General features: G+C 38.3%; 1 protein-coding gene across 6 annotated transcripts in view; it reads right to left on the bottom strand.

The window, feature by feature from the left end:
* The window catches only part of LOC115061625 (partitioning defective 3 homolog B-like), a 180,095-nt gene that overhangs the window by 142,057 nt on the left and 15,723 nt on the right, over window positions 1–22,315 (bottom strand). For all 6 annotated transcript variants that reach the window (XM_029530049.1, XM_029530048.1, XM_029530045.1 and 3 more), the window contains exon 4: window positions 340–493. In XM_029530049.1, coding sequence (XP_029385909.1) covers window positions 340–493 — 154 coding nt within the window. The remainder of the gene's footprint in view (window positions 1–339; window positions 494–22,315) is intronic.

Below are 22,315 nucleotides of genomic sequence, written 5' to 3'. Positions count from 1 at the left end.
TGAGACTTTTGTGCAAGAAAATCCCAGGAGATCTTCAGTTTCAGAAGCTCCCAAACATGGTTGGATGTTTGCAGTTTTATATTTGAGGTGAGGATTAACTTAACATCCTGATAGGATAACTACATAACTGGGTAGGTGTTCAGGTGCATCTCACTGCTCTGTGGATGCTTTTCATGAATGAATAATTAATAATCTAACATGGAAGATCTCTGAAGCTTTAAATCTAGCAGTGAAGTATTCTTGTACAAACCATAGATCTGCAAACAAAGATCTCCTTTGATTGGATTTTTGCAGTTGAAGTGGATGGAGCAGCTAACAACAAAATGTGAAATAACTTACTGGACTTGAGCGCTGAAGAATTGACTTCAATCTCTCCTCCTGCGATTGGCTGGAAGACAGAGAGCTCGGATTGGTAGAGTTCAGGGCTGGGAGCAAGGCTTGTGTTCGCCACACCCCTCTGCTGGGCTTCCTGCTCCTCATACACCGCCATCAGCTGAAAAAACAAAGGGGAGAAAAAAAAATATATATGTATATATACTTTTTTTTTGGGGTCACCATTTTTTTATTATTTTTATTTTTTCATCCTCTATGAACACATTGTTTGATCAGAGTAGAACAGCAGAATTGCACTTCAATATTCTGACTTAACTTGATTCCGTCTATTCAGGTTTTGTACTTTCTACTCTTTACACTCTCTCCACAGAAAAGCTGCTCCAGTTTAGTTTAGAATGATTGGGTACATTGCAACTGTTGTCCTTTCTGGCTTTGTACAGTGAAAACAATTGAACAACATTTAGAGGTACCATAAATGATATTCAGTAACTTGAGAAGAACTTGTATATGTCAAGAGGTCCTCTGCAGCAAGTGAATGTACATAAACAACCCTCAGATCACATTTCTTCAAATAACAAAACAAAACCTACAACAGGGTATTTAGAAAAACTGAATGGATGTGTATGTTCGCATTCACAAATTGCAAATTACCTTGTGGATGAGGACGCTATAGAGGACGTCCAAGGAGCCCAGCATTCCTGTGACAGAGTGATGGGTGTCTACTGATTAGCAACTGACTCCATTCGTGTCTGGCCTTTGCATGTGTGCAACACCGAGCTTGTTCCAACTGTGTTATATAGTGGAATCCCTGTCTATTGAGTATTGCACTGAGTCTGCGTTTAGCCTAACATAGCACATAGCTTGTCAACGCAGTGTTCTAGGGGCCTCCATGCAAAAGCTGAATGGGCCCATATGAGCATGTGCCTGTCACATCCATAGTGGTCAAGGGTAAAGAAAGGGGACTTTGCCAGTAAAGCCAGAGGCTTCCTGCTAAACTGGAACCCACAAGTGGCTGTCATACTGTGTCAATCACACGTACATACACACTAACATAGACACAAACTATATAAATTGGTGCACTATGGCAGGGAGGCAGAAATGATTAAGCTGACATTACAAAAATGCAACTCTAAAACAAAAAGTAATGTCAACATTTTGGACTAAAAGCTTACACAGGTGCTGGTAGTCCAGTCGCTTTTTTCAAGACCAACCTGATAAATTATGGAGATTTTCACTGGAAGCCTGTAATTGGGTTTTTTAAAAACTTGGATCAACAGTAGCAGAGAAAATCTCTATCAGGATAGTTTACCATTTAGCTTCACTAATAATTGCATAAACTTTGACTGTATTTGAACCACATTGTCCTTCGGTGCTGATAAAATGTAATTGCATGTAAAAAGCAAAAGCAAATAGCTTTATGTTATTTTGTAGCAGTGTATACTTAACCATACAGTAAATTTAATTTTGCTATCCATGATTTTGCTGAATTCACTATTTTGTTTTGATTGCTTGATTTGATTGCTTGATTTGCTTGTTTTGATATGTTTGATTACTTCAAATTTGTGTGAAAAACATTTAGAAACGTTTAAAATGGTCTTTGTGAAGAGGTGAATATAATACATTGTGAGTGCCTTCTTCTACAAGCATAACTACGTCAGTAAGGCAACATGCAGAACATCAAGCCTTTTATAACACCTTTCTCACCATCACATCAAGTGTTCAGCCCAGCTGACACCCCTCAGTCACTCACAAATTCATGCTCTCTCATACGCCTTTCTTCCATTACTTTAAAAAGACTTTCTGCTCAAAATTTACTTTCAAAGCAATTTTTTTACCCGCTTGTTGATTTTCATCCTTTCCCTTTCCTCATATCCTCTGTATTTCATTCACATAGCTTTCTGAAACCTTCATGCCCAGAGTCTCAAACCTTGGTTTAGTTGCACAATTGCATATAATAATAATTATAATATTAAAAACTGATGGCATACTACAGTTTCAGTAAATCTGGCTATTGGAACAAACCAAAACAAAACTAAATGTTTCCAGCTAAGCACACAGAGAGGGGTGGAAGAAATTCTTATAAGGAACTACTGAAAGAATGACAGGGAACGGAATGGATAGACAAATTCAACATAGCCTCGCTGAGACTCTTAAAAAGGAGTGTTGGAAATAAAGACAGCAAGACGAGACAGGGGAGGACTGTGCCTATGTTCTTTAAGACAAGGGACTCAAAGACCTGCCAAACAAAATGACACCATAGCCTGAGCAAGAGAGGGAGAGGGGGAGGGGGAGAAACATAAAGGTGAGACTGCACAGAGGGAAAACACAGAGGGAAGAAGAAAAAAAAAAAAGGATGGCCATGGAAAATGTGAGACAGAAGCTAAAAGAGAAGCATAATGATAATAATGAGGGGGACTGACAGAAACCTCAGACTTAAGATTGTCTGAGAGTTTAACTATGTCAAGTGCTACTGCAATGATGTGTCCATTTTCCGCAAAATGAAAAGTTACAGGTTGCCAACACTGCTTCTATTTCTCTTACACCACAACCATTTTTGCTAGCATCAAGACTAGTGTTACATTGAAAGCTTATGATGTAAATACCTATATTTTTGGCCCTTGGACTAACAAGTTAATTGTTATAATTGCCACTGCAAACACGTTACTGGTGTGTCTCTATATCATGCTTTAAAATATACCATGTTATCTTCTCATCAGCTATCCTGTCAACAAACTAGACAGATTTGAAGACAAAGATAGTAAAGAACTTGTTTTTTTCCCCCATTTTTCATTTTCATCTTACTGTCAAAACACACTTTGGTTTGATCATGTTGCTGACAACCTCATGAAATCCCTTTATCCATCTGTAAGCTTCAAAACTTTTGAGGTCAAAAAATAAAAATACTGAGCAAAAAATAAAGCTTTATTCTGGCTTAATTTAGTTTTAGAAAGATGCACCAAATACAGACTGAATATGGCACAAACCATATTAAAACAGAATGTAATGCTTTGGTTCAGTTTTCCCATCAATGAATTTCCCATGAATAGTTTAGCGACAAAGAGTCTTGTATGGTCAATGTAAACACAGGTTACCCAGACCAAGGGGAAGCTAACGGAGAGAGACTTGAAGCGTATTCATGTGTTTGTCCACATGTAAGTGATCTTTGAACATCATGACCTGAGCGCTGACAGCTCAACGTAACAAATTACGATCAAACACCCAGACAAAATTACCCTGATGTGTGAGAATTTGGACCACTTTGGGAGTTCTCTGTGACAAATTTTCACTGAATTAAGTGTTTAACTTACAAAGTTAGTTACAAGGTTTTCTATAAGCCATTCTTCTAAACGGTTAGGTTAAGACTGGAGCTTGGGTATCTTAATGGGGGCTCAATGACCATTTTCCTGGGGTGGTCGTTGCTCTGTGACTTATGAGAATTAATACTGAACATGTCACATTAGTCAAATTAACTGACAAAAGGATTGCCCATCCTCTGGCAATGTGCTGCTAAGTCAGATGTTTCTCAGATCAAGCAGAGTGGAGTAAGAACTGAAGAAAACTGATGGAGTTGCAGTGCAAATCATCACGACAAAATCTACATCAGAAAATAAGAAAATAAACTCTTGAAACAAGAGAACCAACTAAAACGTATAAAACTCCTGTAGGTAGAAAAGCAAAGCAATTGCCTAACAGACACTGGCTGCTGAGATAACATCAAGATAATCTTAAAACGCTATGTGCAGGAATCCTGAAGTTAATTTCATTACCTTTTTTACACTTTTTAAAGACCTTCTCAAAAATAAAAGACCTCACTGCCACTTTTAATCTTCAACTCTTCTGAGTTTAAATTATTCACAAGGACACCTTGATATTTAATATGAATATCAATCAGAACTCATGGCATGGGCTTCAGTTCATGTGAGATTTGGCAGTGTTGATGCCCATCGAGGCTCCGCTAACTTTTTTGCAGGGGCCTCCCTGTTGTCCTTCATGGCAGGCTAAACCTATTGTTCAAACTCATTCGTCTCCAACCAGGAGTGAACAAACATTTTTGGATACTAATGGGATGATGACGAAAAAAAAAAAGGAAAATTTAAAATTCAAAAGGAAATATGCAATGATTGTTTAATTAGTCCTATCCACACAAGTGCTACAAAGTGAAACCTAAGACTGACTTAAAGTGCTTATAATCATCACTTCCTCATCCAAAATTAACATACTGGATGAAAACATGGCCCGCACGGTCATTCAATTTCCATCTGTCATCGTCTTAACATAGCGAGCTTGCTACCAGCAATAAGTCTGGTCTTGTTTTAGGTGGCAGTAGGGCTGTCACCATCATGAATTTTTGTTGGTTAATTGCCATACAAATAATTTCCAATTCACAATTTAATTGTCATTTTCTGATGATTTTGACTATAATAGTAAAAACATAAAAATTGTTTAATAATACACATACACCTTATGAAGAAGAACAGCAATATATTGCCATTGAACATTGGTACACAAAAATTGCAGTTCCGTTTGCCTTTTAGGCTTTGGAAACAAAAATTGCACACAGGGCAGATATGATATAAACAACTGAAACTGAAAGTACCAGTTTTTCAGAATAATTCTCTACTCTAATGTAACTGAACAAGCTGAACAAGAAAACAGAAAGAAATTATGTCATTAAAAGAGACTCAATCAAACCTCAAAGTGTGGAAAACAACCTGGAAATAGCTGTGGAAATATGGCATATCTGTTGGTCTTATTCAGCTGTTTATATACAATTTAAATGGAAACAGGTTAAACGATTAAGCAAAATGCTGAAATGATAGCAATCAGGCAATTGCGTCATAATTGTGATAGATCTAGAGGGAACGAAAAGCATGAGGCTATCAAAATGTAAAATTTCTTAGTTAACTTATATAGTGTTTTTTATTCAAATGATGTAAAATGCAATACACACGGTGTGTTCTGTTATGTACGCTGTTCATCCACTTCTAAAGTGCATATGTAGGAGGCGGGATGAAGAAGTGCAGAGTTTCTTCCTGTCATTTTATTAAAATTAAAACAGCATATGAAATTGAGAAGGGTAGATTGATAGCAGTTAAGGTTTTAAGTGCATAAGTTGGCAGCATTACACACACACATACATACTATATTACAATTTTTTCACATCATACCCTTTTTAATCGGGTCGATTAAAGCATGATTGATTGATGCAGAGTCAATCAATAAAATGCTACAATCAGCCAAATGCATGAGCATACACACAGCTCAGACAGAGCATAGAAAACAATCTTGAAATGTGCTTAAGCTATCTGTACATCACTGAGCTTTGATTTCCACTCATGACCACTTACCATAAAAAAAAAATCTATGATGTTAAAGTGGTGTGCTTGCGTGTATGTGTGTATGCGTGTGTGTACACTGGCATTTAATGCCATCAGCAAAGGCAGCTTGGCAATGACCAATGTATCACAACAGCCTTAACCATAAATTTAATGTTTGAGGTGGCAACATATCATGCTGGCTGTCCATCGTGTGAAATGTGTGTGTGTGTGTGTGTGTGTGTGTGCGCCGGTGTAGGTGTGCCTGTGCGCATGAGTCAGGACATGCCATATTAGGGGTTACAAAGAGCTCAGTTGGTATTGGGTGTTAAACACTTGAGGCTTGAGTAAAAGCGCAAAGCGAAATTTAAAATAAATCTTCTATTTTCCTCACTGGAAATATAGTAATTTACTTTTAAGTTGTTGGTATTTTATATTAAAAAGGAATAATTAATAAACTCTAATGACCATAGCACAGTAACAAATTGAGGATTTAAAAAAAAAAAAAAAAAAAAGATTAAATTCCAGGTCCAAAATCACAAAGCTCTTACTCTAAGGCAACTGGTGTTCATAGGAAACCAGCTGTGATCACTCAGTGACACACACACGTACACACACGTACATACACAAACACACACAAATATACACACAGAGTGGATAGACTGACAGCACCACCTAGCTCTTCACAATGGTAACTACATCTTCAGGGCAACTTAAGGCCAGGCTGCCACTGCCCCCTCCCCAAAGCAGTCATGGTCTGTAACTATGTTATTCGTATTTTCCTTGTTAAACAAAGAACTGTTTTCTTCCTGTGAGAAGTGCAGAATGAGGGAGACCCAGTGCTACCACTGTTTTTGTTATTAGTTATCACTATACCTGCATGTTACTCTACTCAAAGCATAAAAAGTTGCAAGGAAAACAGTGGCTGCTTGCTTTGTGGTAGATGGAGAATTCTTAAAACACCATTCTTTGTGCACTTTGTTTTTTTGTTCTATGTTGCTACGCTTTACAGCCCCAGTGAGCTGCTTTCTATCAGCATGTCGTCATTGCACTTTTTATCCTTTCTGATGTAATGCCAAAGTAAAAAGAAATGCTTTATGTCTCATGACATAATTGTGATGCTCTTTATGCTGCACCCATAAAAGAAATCCAAAGCAGGACTGCTAATGTAGCAAGATAAGGTCATTTGAGCTAGCTCTGGATAAACCCAACACAAGAGGTAGCTTTTAAAAGCCTTGCACATTTCTGCATGATGCCCATAAAGATAATTGTGCAGATCACAAAGAGAATTTGAATGAACCCCGAGGCAGGTCAGCTTTCCTCCACCAGGCTATGTACAAGTTGGCTTTTTCTTCTTTCATCAGCAACTATTCCTGCTTAGCCCCATTTTCCCCTCTGGCTTCACCCTGCCTCCTCTCCTTTTGCTGCTACTCGTAACCCCTCCCTTCTTTTGCCTATCCTCTTTTTGGTTACTGTTGTGCTTCCTCTGCTTTACCCTGCCTCCTTTGCTCTGTTTCCTCTCCTGCTTCTGTTATCCCTTCCCTCTCCCGACACTTCCTCCCTAGTAATCTTCTCTGTAGGTTCTCTCTGCCGTCCCTCTCTCCACTCTGGGCTGTAGTGGCTCCTTACAAATCAGCTGATGTAACTCATCATGTTCTAGCACTTTGCTCTATCGGATACACCCACAAACCAACAAAGAGCTTATCGATTACAAATGAATCTGATACAGCTACACAAATGCTCTCAATCTCTGTACCTACTATTTAATTCCTTTGTTTTTCCTCTTCCACTCTCTCTTGTTTTAATTACTTTGTTATGTCTACATTTCTTATGAAGAGAACATGACATGAGAGAAACAAACAGCAGCAGCAGATTTATGCAGATTAGAAAACACATTCACCAAAGAGGGATGTATAAATATACTATAAAGGAAATCATGTATGCCTTGTATAAGAAGACAGTGACAAAAAGTGCCATGCACGCACGCACGCACACCTCTGACTATGACCTCTGCTGCAATCGATTCATCGCAATGGTGATCAATAAAAAGGATGGTGCTGTCTCCGTATGGAGACAGCACCATCACCTGCTCAGCAGTTTCAACTGTGTATGTGTGTGTGTGTGTGTGTGTGTGTGTGTTTGTCTAGGTTTGTGTGCATTGGTTGACCCTCTATTGACCTCCAGTCACTTTGCCCCTCAGTAGTACATGAGATATTCAGACAACACAGACAGGTAGAACACAATGAATAAATGGCATACTGTGAAGAAGGTAAAGCACAGACATAAAGACAAAGAGGGAGGGGGGCTGCTAGATATAGAGAGAGACAACGCACAAACAATTTAAAATGTCAAAAGCAGAGCAGCCTCCATCCATACCAGTAGTGCAACTGCTTTGACTTTGTGAACCTCAGACTACAGAACTTCAGTGTCTGCCACACAGCCAAAATATAATGACAACTTCTGTCTCCTCACTTATGCAGATGGTGTGCACACGTGTCTGTATTCAAATGTGCATGTGTGAATGAATGTGTGTTTGTGTCCCCATATTCATATATGTATTTATGCTTGTGCATGGGGAAGTGAGAGTGAGTGTGAGCGATAACCATCTACCATCACTTCCCTGAGGCTGTGTGTACACCACACTTGGCCATATGGAACAGCATTATGGAGACACACAGCAGCACAGATGGACACATTCTGTGAAGGCCATATTCCGAATGATCCAGGATTAGCCATTTTACCAACAGCATTCACAAAACAGAGGAGCCTATTAACTAGAGAAAACTGCACAGGCTCCGCCTGAGAAAAATAGGGTCGGAATCTCTAGCTACCTCACGATTCCATTCCGAATGAGAGTGCTACATCGATATATCTCGAAGCATCAAATTCTTCATGCATTAGTAATCCGCAACACCTATCTGCCAAGGGATTAAGAATGGAAACTAGCTGTGGCAATAATCTGGTATGTTTTCTAAGGGTGTATTGGTACAAAAATATTACCAGGCTAAAGCAAAGCAGAACTACTCGCCACTCCTTGTTTCCTCTGGGTGACGGAACACTATCACAAAGCCCCGTATGTTGTTGTCGAGCCATCCGAGCAACCTTGTTTAGCATGTAGTGCAGACCAGCCTCACTGAGCTTGAGCTACCCAAACAAATTTGAGTTAATTAATCTAACTAACGACCCAGTCTAACACAGAGCCATCTGGCAACTCCTTTTAGCACCTAGCGTTAGCATGGAGGAGCATGAGGCTCACTAATGGCGAATGCAAGTGAGAAACAAGAGCTTGGGGACCCACATATCTTTCAAGATATTTCAACTTGCATAGTAAAGCCAAGTAGGCTTTTTTTTATTTAATCAAGCTGTTTGAATGTGAAGACGAAAATTATTCTCTACAATGCTATTTAATTGAGCTTTATTTTATTACTTATTTTTATTGTCCTACCGAGTCCCATCCGAGAACCGTCCTAACCAGGTTTAATGTTTTCATTGCTCAAGTTTTTTATCTCTGTAGCAGAAATGTACCAAACCGTGATTTTCAAAACCAAGGTACATACTGAACCATGACTGCAGCATACCGTATTTGTCCGTATTTGAATCCATAAGGAGCCATACCAAACGAATATCAAATGACCATTCACTTAAAGTGCAGGAAAAGCTTGTTGCGGAAAAGAGCAAAATTGGCCAGTTGAATGGGCAAAGAGTTTGGCCAATGATTTTTTGCTCAGGCCAACAACAACCTATTACTAAACACAAGTAACACAAGCCATGGTCTTCCATTTCCATTTATATTGATATCTGTGGAACTTCCATATGAACAAATGTCTTGGTGAAGAGACTGTCTGAAAATTAATTAATAACCCTAACCCTTTTTTTCTTTTCATTTTTTTTTTTTTTATTCATTTTCAACCACTTATAGTGTCCGGGTCACAGGGTGTGCTGGAGCCAATACCAGCTCACATTGGCTGAGGGCAGGGTTGCCAGTCCATCACTAGGCCAACATACAAAGACAGACCAACAACCATTCACACTCACACTCAGACCTACAGACAATTTAGAGTCATCAGCTAACCCAAACATGATGTCTTTGGATGGTGGGAGGAAACTGGAGTACCCACACAAGCAAGGAGAGAAAATGCAAAATCCCCACAGAAAGGCCCAGGAACCAAACCCATGACCTTCTTATTGTGAGGCAACAGCGCTAACCACTATGCTGCCGTGCTGGCCTTGTCTGAAAATATGCATCATTATCTATATTTTCTTTAATTTCACATCCTCTCCCCAATGTGCTGGTGTTTTACTCCACCCTTGAGTGCAACCCTTGAGAACAACTATAAACACATCCGAATTACAATGTGGTTGACCAACACATCTTTAGAACTAGTTCTAAGAGACCATAAGCCAACCCTTAGTCTACAGCTCTTATGTCCCCTGATAGCTCATTTATCCAGCCTTCCTTTCCTTCATCCACCTCTTCCTTTCCACCATCTTATCTCATTCAGCTGGCTCTCCACATAACAATGGATGTCTGAGTGGCTTTTGAAGTGGGATTTGCTGTCTGTTGGATGTGAATGATTAGGCTACACACGTACACACAAACCCAACACACACACACAATGTTCTCACATATATGCAAACACAGTTTCACAATCATATACACACAAAAGGTTTTGGTGGTTGTTGTTTGAGGATTAAAATGTCACCACACAAAGCATTAGTATCCATCCGCTGACAGTCCTAACCCCGAATCAATGCAGTAGTCACATACACATAAGTATATTGGCATGGAAACAGAGTTTAAAGGATAGATTGTATCAAACCTACAGCTCCTCACGCTTCTCCTTATAAAAGATAACATTTACTGAGAAAATTATTTTCCGTTTATGATCCCGTTTTTTTGTTTTTGTTTTTTTATGGCTAGTGATAACATGCGCTACGCCTATTCCCTCGGACCTTTGTGCTTCTAACATGAAAACATTTTTGGTGCAAGAATCATTGTCCTGTTCTACACAAAAGATTGCAACTGCACACGTCTATAATCTGTAACCACATTGGGGATTATCGGGTTAATTGGTGAAAGGTTGTTTCTTGACCCCTCCAACAGCTTATCTACTCCAGAGCTAAAGGAGAACAATCAATCTTACCACGTCCCTTCAAACCATGCAAGGTAAAAGGACTTTCATTGCTATTAGCTCTTACTAAAAGAAACACCTATTCGCATTTTACAACAATTTCTGTCCGTTCAAAAACTGAAAAAAGATTACTTCATCCATCTTCCTAAACCAGCATTATTGTTGGTTCAATCAGTGTCCTAAAACACAGGCTAATGTTGCAAAGCTAAATCACACACTGAGTACTTTCTTTCTCCCACGGTTCTATTTTACCTCCTCTTCAAGGTGAATGAGAGAAATTACATGGCACCTACTTCGGAAGCTGATGATCTGCAAGTGTGTGTGTTTATGTTTAGGGGTTAGGCAATTAAATGAGCCTGTTGTCATAGCTCACACATTCAGGGACAAGTTCACTCTTTATAAAGCTCTCACCACCAGAAACATTACTCTGTCAATGTATGTAAATCTTTCCATTAACGGCTGGTAGAGTTATTTATTTGAGTGTGTGCACGTCTGAATGAGCAATGACGACACATTCATGAATGATAAATCTCTCTTGAACACACAAACAGATCCAAAGGGAGTGCATCTATAGAGAAGATTTTCTTTTTAAATGGTTGGTCTGAGATGTGGTCTTTCTAATGTCTTAATGATTGAGATGAGGAGTGAAGCTCATAGTCAGTAAAGAATGATTACATTAGTTTTCCTAACAGCTCATATCACCTTTTCACAAGACCAGGAATCAAATTCATCTCAGCACTCTCAACAATGTTTTGTGCACAAATGGACAATACACCTCGATCTGAATTACACACCACAGGTTTTGTCATAGGACAAAGCGACAGTAGTTCCCAGCTGAAGTTTAGCTGACAATCTCTCAGGTAGATCTAAATAATTTCCTTGAATCAGCCCAAGGCTTGCTGCAGTAAATTGCTTAATATCTTCAAAGATTTAGATGGCTCTGACTTTAGCCTTTTAAGTTATGAGATCAAGCAGCAAATTATGCTCTCTCGGTGTAATCATAATGAACTACAGTATGAGACTGGCAGGTCTTCAGAGGTTCAATTTCAGTGACTTTTAAGCTACCTGTTTTTTCATCCATAGAAATCTGCACACTGTCATTATGGCAATGGATTTGACTGTTCTCATCCAAAAAAATTACATTTTGAATGAAAATATTTCTTATGATGTCACATTTCAAGAGCAATCAGTTCTTTTTCACTGAACCACATCATCTGACATCATTTGGATGAAAAGAAGTTAATCTTTATCAGAAAATGTGGATTATGTTGAATATCTTTCAGCAACTTGACATGCTTAAAGTACAAAAACGTTCAGACAAGAGCCCGCCAACTTAATTTTTCGCACCACATATACAAATGCCACAAATGACGACAATCAACTGAGCTAATCAGTGTCAAGAATGGTGGCCCACAACAGAGCCCACCTGCATGAATGGTAAGTTAATACTTAAGTTATTACTGAAAAAACAAAAAACAATCCCCATCACTTCCTCTCTTAATCCAGATAAACTTGACAGCAGTCATGTCAGCCATGCCTGGTTTTGCTGCAATCATTTGAAAGCCTGTACCATCAAACAACAAAATTATGTTTTACATCAGGGTACTTGAGTGGTGTTACATTGCTAGCAGCTTATACTGCTATCCATAGCTAAATGGGGTTACTCACAAAGCTACTAAACACATTGGTTATCAGCAGAAGGGTGGTATTTTTAACAGTTAAACTATAGTGTTCACTTTATTCTGCCTAAATGAAGAAATGAAAAATATATCTGTGACTTATTGATTCTTAATGTTAAATAATGATACAGAATGAACAGTCTCAGCATTCATTTCATCTGTATTTGTGAGAAATGGATAAAATGGAGAATTACCATCGCAAATGGTCCGACAAGTTAGCAAAAAGTTCAAGCCAGACACACCAAAGGTTTTTTTTTTTTGTTGTTGTTGTTGTTGTTTTTTTTAATAATGGAGAGATTTTTAACATATGTTTTTAATATATGTATAATGTTACTTTGTCCAAGCACAGGAACAAACAGCTGCAAGGACATTGGATGGGAGTGAAATGTGAGTTGGACAGCAGTGGAGGAGCTGCTGTCTACTGGATGTATGGCTCCACATCCATGCCAGCATAAAAGATGCACCAAAGTATGCAGGCAGTAACAGGATCAAAAGTTTTTAAGTAATTAAGTTCCTTATCTTGTTTATGTCTCACCTGTTTTTCATCTTATGTTTTGACATATGGCAAGGGGTGTGGGAGTACTTTACCAGAGACCCATCAGGTACATTGATGTGCAACATTTGCACAACCTCCATGAGCCAGGGATCTGGCACCAGCTGTGCCTTTGTTAAAAAAATATTTTTGTTGATAAACCATATTTATTTTTACACTGCATTGTATCTCCTTATTTTGGTGAGGACTCTCAATTAACTACACTTCATAAATATGAAGGACAAATCTTTGATTATGCGTTTCTGAAAAAAATCAAACTAAAAATGAATATTTACATTTTTGGAATATATCATATTATATCACATGTGAATTTTTAAATCCTCAAATACCAAAATTGTATCAGTCTTCAACAAAACTATCTGTTGGCCTGTAGTTCAGACATTTCATTTAAAATTTTAAATGTGTGCCAATACACTGACATTTTATTTTTATTTTAAGATCTATATTACCATACATTACCATGTTTATATACTTGACTGTATTTGTGTCCATTTACACAGTTGGAACCACACACAGGAAGGCATCTTGGTCATTTACTTTATCCATTCCCAGCAACCACTACATTCAGCCACTTCATTAAGGTAATTCATCAGCACAATGAATCCAATACGACACAGACTTCATAACAATAACAATTAGTAACATGCACACACACTTTCATGACGCAAGATCATGGATCCATCTATTCTTGGTGGGTCCCAGGTGCAGCTGCGTTTCCTTAATTAAGAGCCAAGCTCCATGAAGACCATTGGCTTCTCCATTTATTACACTCATAATTAACCGTTTTGCTTTCACCGTTCCTGCCCCCCCCCCCCCCCCCCCACCACCTTCTCTCTCTCTCTCTCACACTGTGTTTCATTTCAATCATCCTGTTAACCCTTTCTATTTTTGCTTCAGATCAATCTTCCAGGTTCTGCTGGCTGGCTCCCTCATGCTGTCACCTCGTGCCCATCTCAACACTGTCACCATTAACCTAACATTTGTCTTTATTTCACACTCTCTTCCACAGTTCTTTAATTGCCAGCCTCCTTGTGACTTTCATTTTATTCACTCTTGCAATTAACCCCTTTCAGTTTTGTACCCTCCTGCTTCTCCTCCTTCCATATGATCTTACAAATTACAGCTATCGGTCTCGTTCTTGCTCTGGCTTTTTGTCTCATCCTCCCTTCAAGCATCCTCACCCTCTCTTGCAGACGCCGTTACTCAATTAACCCCTGTGGTTCCTGTCTAAGGGTCAACTGGTGTGTCAGCTCTGGATCAAATCGTGTGTGCCTTTGACAAATGAAGACTCCACACACAAAGACTTGACCACTAAGGTGTGACTCAAAAATTATTGGATTCATTAGCGCGAAGGGTGAGAGACAGAGGTAAGCGGTGAAGGTGAAGAAATGGGTTGAGGGATAGTAAAGAGGAGGAGGGGGCCAATACATTACTGGCTACTATTACTAGGCTAGCAAAAAAAATACAGGTAAGAGTTATTGCGAATAAAGAAAGACAAAGAAAGAGGAGTCCAATACTGGAAAGGGGAAAGAGACAAAGACTGATGTTAGCTGAAGAATTATGCCAAGGAAAGAAAGAAATGTATATGAACTAATTTGTTTGACAGGTAGAGTTAACTAAGATGCAGACAGAGTGTAAAGGGGAAAAGGGTGAGGGCAAATGGTTGACGGACTGAAAGGCACCACAAAAAGCCAAGAAACAGTACTCATGGAGAGAGGGAACAAGCACAGGGAGGATAATTACTATAAAGAGTAAAAGTTGAGGTGGAGAATGGATAGAATAGGGCAATGTGGTGACGGTGAGAGGGACCATTTCGGTTCATTATGGCTGAGATCTCAGTGCTGTCTCCTCTTTATCCTGTTGTAATGAGCAATCTCTTTACGTAACAGAGATAATGATACATCAGCCAAGCCTGGATGACCTTTAGGAAAAATTCCTGTTAATTGGAAAAACTTGAACTCCCTTGTATCTCAAAACATCAGTTCACTGAAGTCTTTAAGGCTGTAATGGCAGACAATGCAATTTGTATCTAGTTATCAGAAAACTGGCACCAAGATGAGTAGAAAATAAGAAAACAAGTATTCAATAAATAACATACATTGTACTAACTACATTGCTTGAGATTGCAAGTCCAATTCTTCATCATGCATTTTATTCAAAACTTTAGCTATATACCAGGAAGTGTAACAAGATGAGTTTTTGTCCAAGCCTTCAAGTCCAAGCTTTTACAGAACTATTCGCATGCATGTATGTATGTGTGCATGCACACACATGCATACACCCACCCAGAGACACGACGACAAGGATGTGTGCATTTAGCAGATGGCTGGTGGTTAAGAGTGTGTGAGTGATAAAATCTGCCCACTATTCCATCGCCTTGTCCATTATTCCACTCCACTGCTTTTGACAAGGGTGTGTGTCTTTGTGTGTGTGGGTGTGTGTGTGTGTACAATTGTGTGGAGCTTTCATCTCCATCTATCTGTGTCTAAGTGAAACCGTCTCTTCACATCACTTGTGTCGTAAATGAACAACATTAAATTTAAACCATTAAATTACCACATAAAAACAACATTTAATTGAGTTTTGTATAGTCCAATTTTATTGTTTCTACCCGTCATGTGTGACGGGTTATAAGCAATCAAACTAATGGAACATTACAGAACTATTCAAAATGTGCCACATGAGTAATATTGTATTACCCATCTGTGTGTGTGATGAACTGAAGCATGGCATGCCTTTAACATAGGAAGCTAGACGGCATCAGGGCTTACATATGAAGTCATTGTGTTCCTCATAAGTTATGTGGTTGGGTGTGTGTGTGTGTGTGAGCGTGTGCACATGTGTGGGTGTGCAAAAGATAAAGATAGGAGGTGATGGTACTGAGTGTCAGCAGCATTTGGAAAGATGATTCACTGAAACACACACACACACACACACACACACACACACACACACACACACACACACACACACACACACACACACACACACACACACACACACACACACACACACACACACACACACACACACACACACACACACACACACACACACAGACACAGACAGACAGAGAGAGAGAGTACATTCTCCATTAAGGTTTATAGACAAATAAGATTTAAGACCAAAGAAACCTCCAATCATGAACATGTAGCCTTTTACTCTATCAAAAACAGAAAAGAGAATATTCATCATATAGACTCGCTGATACTGTAAATCACTGCAAAAGATACAACCAAGGACGTTATATATCACTAAAAGCTGATACTTCAGCACACATGTACATACAATATGCAGATTCATTAAAGGGTGTCCTGTTAATATATGTTGACTGTCAGTGTAGACTGATATATGTGTCACTGTACCGCAATTTAACAATGAGGCCATAGCCTCATCAAATATAATTCACAATAGCTGAGATCTGAGTACCTACAGAGTCGGTTTATGGGCCATCTACCCTTCTCAAGGACTACCAGATACACTTAAATGCACACATATACACATAAGGGAACCCATCAATGAAAAGTAAAATATATGATTACATTATAATTAAAAATGTCAGATTATATTTGGAAAATGGTCTCCAAGACATACCAATAGTGCATGGACTGAAGGTTTTATGGTCCTTGTACCCCTCTGAAGGACTGGGAAGAACAAATACAAACATTTATATTGGGGAAGTGGGCTCCATACCAGTTTTCCGTTGGCCCAGATACATTTAATGAGAGAAGACTGATTTAAAATTTAATTTTCCTTTTGCTATCATGTTTGCTGACTCAGTTAGAAGGTCATACCATGCTATAATGAGGCTTATAAGAAAACAATAAACTATTCTTTCACACAGTTTTTTCCTCAACCTTTGAAATTGAGAGTTGTTTTTTTTTTTCTATTTAAAAAGAGACTGTTATTCCTCTTAGTATCAGTAGGTTTACAGTCAGGTCAGTTGCTTCCCACTCTTGTAACTTATATTGTTTCTCTTTCGGAAATAATATAATTTAGGTTTTCTGAGTGACTCAGATTGCATTAAAGAGAACAGACTACCAAATTCAAATAACCCCCCAGAGCATGTCATTTTCACTGCAGAAAAGACACACCTCAAAAAATACAAACCAGTTTAGCATATATTCCGATTTTTTTATGTGCTCTATTTATCTGTGCATACACACACCCACTACCAGGATACCCAGGAAATGAAAGAAGCACAATGTGTGAAAGCAATAAGCAGCACTGCTTTCTTTAGCGGAAGGTCAATATTATTCTCTCCAGTTGGCCACTTGATACGAAGAGCAGAGAGGTCAAAGGTGCCAAGAAGACTGTTAGTATTATGTGGCCACATTGTGTGTGTACGTGGGTGAGAAAGAAATGTGGATGAATATTTGTCCTTCTAGTTCATTCGCTGAACCTTTTCGAGCTGACATCAAATGTGAAAAGGAAGATATGTCTGAACTTGATTGCCCTGACTGATATGTTGATAAATATGATTAAGACCGGCTGAAAAAAACCAAAGGGAGATTAAGATTATGTTTCAGCAAAGTATTTTATCTGTACTGGTCTAAAAAGGTTTGAGAGAAATTGGCTTTTACCTTTTGCAGAAATGGTGGCATGTCTGTAGATTGAAGCATTCTTTTCTCTCAACCCTGAATTTTATAACTCAATTCAGTTTCAAGATGGAGCTCAGGCACAAGGTCTGGTGAAAGCACAAGCACAATTACCAGACACCTTGAAACTTCGATACAAAATAAAAAATAAAAATCTAACCTATAAGCTGTAATCATACCAGAGATAATGAACAGGCAAGTTAAAAATATTATCAGAGACCATAGGTCTTGAGAGGTTAAAAAGACAATAATTTTTTTTGTTAAAACTTGATCAAAACTCTGCTACAGTAAAGGAAAACAATGATACTGGCAAAGCTTGAAAAAAAGAAAGCACATTAAACAGCACTAATATGATTATACAGTGCAACACACAGGTTCAAGGTGAACAATGAGATTTTAGATGCCGGTCTGGTTCATTTAACTATCAGGGTTTTGTTAAATTGCCTGGGATTAAAATGTTGCAATTAAAAATGGAGTGCTTCAGAGGCTTCCCACATAAAGCTCTGCTCCTCAATATGTCTGCATGTTTTTCTAATCCCTTTCAAGACTCATTGTTTTGATCTGGGTCATGGTTCAATTAATGTTGACATGTTATCCAGTAACACCCAGACACGCACATGCTAAATCTTATAAGAACTTATCATTAACCACATTAATGTACAAACACGCAACTTACACAGCATGTACAGAAGAGCGCAATCGAACACTGCTCGACTGCCGGTTGTCTATTGTCTTCATTATCTTGTCACACCAGAATAAGTTGCTATGAATAATCACACTGCAACTTCATCATCTTTATGAATCGATAGTTTAAACACAGTTGTGTGTGTGCGTATATGTGTCAATTTTGAAAGAGGGGCTGAAGCTGCAAACTTTCTGTCAGCAAGTATATTCTGCACAGACTTAATGTACATGTCATTTATGATGAAAACTCGAGTGGAGGATTATGGGGCATTATGTGTAATAACCCTTCCAACAGGGTCATAATTGCCTCATTCTGACTGGCTTGTGTTTTTTTCCTCAAAATGACAGCACTAAGCTGGTGAGCAAAGAGGTGGTAGGAAGGAAAAGGAGAGAAATGGGGGAGGAGAGAGAGAAAAAGAAGACAGACATGTACAGCAGTTGTGGAGAAAAAGGAAGAGGGAGAGACGATTTTAAGTGACAGAATGGAAAAGGTTGGGAAAGACCAAAAGATGGCTTATATAGTTTGTAAATTGGAGGGGTTAACATAGCCAAAAACTATTGATGTGATGATTGTGACACCTGCATACATTTTTCACTTACTCCACAGCTGCTGATCCGTTAAAGACAAAAAGACTTTTTTTGCCCATCACTTTGCTTGCAAGCAAACTCTGTGGGCTCTATACCTATCTCTGTACTCTACCTATCCTCCTTCTCCTCCATGTGTACTCCTGCTTAGAGTAGGGCTGAATTCTGTACATCTGTAGAATATTATACGTAGAGCAGGGTATCTCTGTATCATTGCAATAAAATTACATTACATTTATGAAGATGCCTTTTACTTTTATCAAAAGAATTCCAGCTACTGTGATTTGAACATTGCAGTTGCAATAAAATCAAATATTTTGGTTAATTATTCAGTCCATGCCTTACAGTACTATAGGTTAAATCTGTGTTTAAAATGTAATCATTTTTATAATTTGCATAATTAATCCTTTTGCACATACCTTTGAACAATTTTTCATTCAAACAACTCTCTCCTCCATTAGTCTGTGATGTATCAAGGGTTTGCTGTATATGTAAGCTGTGTCACAGCTTACATATATATTCAAAATGTACATACAGACATACCCAAAAAAAAAATAAATAAATCTCTCTTTCAACTTAAACAATGTGTTTTGACCCAAATAGAATGATCAGGCCAACAATTAATTGCCATGCAAAAAGCTAGACTGAATCGTCGCTAATGATGAATGGTGTAACAAATATGATTTGGCTCCATTATAAATAATACTACAAGTTCACACAATCAGTGATGGCAGTAATCAATCTGTAAATGATGCCACATCAATTTGGCCAAATGGCTTTTTCATGTGCATCTGTGTGTCTCTGCACATTAAAACAAATAGTACAGCAGCCCATGATCGTAATTCTTTCTCATTTTTGTGGGCCTTTAATTGATTTATCTGGATCAGGAACTGTCGCATCCTGCAAACATTATTAATGTCTTCTCATGCTATAAGTTACAAAGTGAGTGCTCAGACTGGAAGACAGACATAACTGAGTCTGTTTTACAGAGCTGCATCTGTTAGCAGCAGCAGCTTGTGTTATTCACCACTGATCAGCAAAGCATTCATGATCATGGATCTGGAGAACTGTAGTGTGTGAGAGCACAGAAGGGAAGGAAGGGCCTGCTGATAACATGGAACCTGCTCTGAATAATTTCCTCATTATCAAAGGTTTGGCTATTCTGTTAATTATTCTGGTATTGTAGAGGCCTTTAATTATTTTAATTCCAGTTTAACCAACAGATGACTAATTTCAAAGGATGTGATCTGGGCAAAATGGAAAAGAGATTTTAATTTAAATCATTAAATCAGAAATAATAAATATAGACAATTAGAATTTTTTTGGGAAGATCTTTTATCAAGCTTTGATTAAAATGTAGGAAAGAGTAAGGTGTTCAGATGGGGAAGACAAGAAGAAGAAGCACACTTAATTTAGAGCCAAAAAAAATCCAACACAGGTTATATTTCACTTCCTCATAGCCAAAACATTCTCAGCGTGTTGATACGGGTCACTGCCTGGGTCCATGGCTTCACACAATAGCTGATTTGTGTTTCTTTTGTTATTCAACTCTCCTTTTTCCAATGTAAAGTGTATCACCCGCACAACCCTCACCCTTTACATATATGTACAATGTCTTGATCTTGCATATTGTAATGCTAATTTACATTTTACACTCTGTCCCAACACAACACAATCTGTATGGACACTGTTTGTCTCCATCATGCTCTTACCATCCACTGCCCAAAAATGATGGCAACAAGGGCCAAAAAACAGAAGGACAACAAAGAAAGTTAAGAAAAGCAAGAAAATTACAGCTATCATGATATATTAAACATATAAACAAACAGCCTGATTCAAGAAAATTACTAGTAGCTGGCAGGAAACATTGACACATACATGTGGGAGAATATGCAAACTCAAAGTCCACCAACTCTCTATCTTAATGTCTCTAAGTCAGACCATTTCAGGTTGTTTCATCTAATCAGACAGACAGACAGTATAATCACCAGACATGTTTAAAGTTTGATCGATTCAAAGTGTATTCTAACAGGATTTAAGAGACCACTTAAAATCAGTCCTCCGGCAAGTGACACCATCGGAGCATTACAGGTCTGACTTGACTAGATTTGTCTGTGGACTTAGTCACTGGAGAAACACAGATCATTCTTCTGATGTTCATATCATGTTGCTATAGCTATTAATTCATATGCCGCAAAAATGCTTGGGGACAGATCGGGGAAGGATGCAAGAAATTTCCAAGGCCAGCATAGTGTCATTTAAAAACAACCTTTAGATCTGGATACACCAACTCCTGACACCTCAACTCAGTTTGTTATAATCAAGTATTTACTGTAGAGAACCATCTTAATTTTATATATTGTTGAATTTCTGCCTTTAAAATGCCTTTAAAAATAAAGAAGTACACAACAGATCAATTTTTCGAAGAGGAACCAATAGGATGTCCTGGTAGAATGCTAATAGTATTTACATCAGAATAAGGAAGGAATATAATGAAACCACTCGCGAGTTTCTGTGCATGCGTGCTTCAAACAATCAATAGGATAAATAATGACTTGCACAATCAGCCATAATCAAAGCTGAGCTGCCATAGTTCCTGGTGAGCCTTTGTTCCATTCATCTTTCCACAGAGGTTCTGAAAATATTTGTTCCTAAACAGATGATACTAAAAAGAAATTACTGAATTTGTATAATATACTTATTTAAGAGTATTTGAGATCACACACACATCCACATATTGGCGTAGGGTGTGACAGCAAACAGAATGGGACTGGTACTGTAAATGGGTTCTTCCTGTAGACAGGTGTGCAACCTCAATGAACAGCATTTACGCTTTACACTGATGTTTGTTAAGAATGTGTGTGTGTGTGTGTGTGTGTATGTGTGAAAAAGATTGATCAAGTGTATTTGATATTGATAGCAAACAGCAATATCATATAGGGCAGCAGTCCCCTGTCTCCATTACCAGTTAACCTTTTAAAAAACTCTCCGTAAGGTCTATGTAGGGTTCTTTCTGCAATACCTACACAAAAAATACATTAGGAATTACACTTCCAGCCACACAAAAAATGCTGATGGGAATCCATATTTCCTGCTTACTTTTCATTTTCTTTGGCATAAAGCTGTGAGTGAGATTGAAAAACAACATGCAAGGGAGACATTAGGGTAATGGAGAAATGGCTTGGGGTGGATGTGTGGCTGCTGGTCTAAAAGGTAAACTTGAAAACCATGCAGACAAAGGCTTCCTCACAGCTTTCGTATCTGTTTCAGGCTTATATGCCACCACATTAATGTGCTTTGAGAAAGTATTCAGACACTTCACATATGGATTCCTCAATTGAGCATCTATTTATTCCCAACAACAAGAGTTTATCAGGAAGCAGAGCCTTGATGTTATCTGATGCCTGATAAATCTGGTGATGCTGCTTCTTTTTCA

Source organism: Echeneis naucrates, chromosome 21 (genome assembly GCF_900963305.1).
Source record: "Echeneis naucrates chromosome 21, fEcheNa1.1, whole genome shotgun sequence".
In the NCBI taxonomy this organism is placed as follows: domain Eukaryota; kingdom Metazoa; phylum Chordata; class Actinopteri; order Carangiformes; family Echeneidae; genus Echeneis; species Echeneis naucrates.
This window is presented reverse-complemented; position numbering and strand designations above follow the sequence as displayed.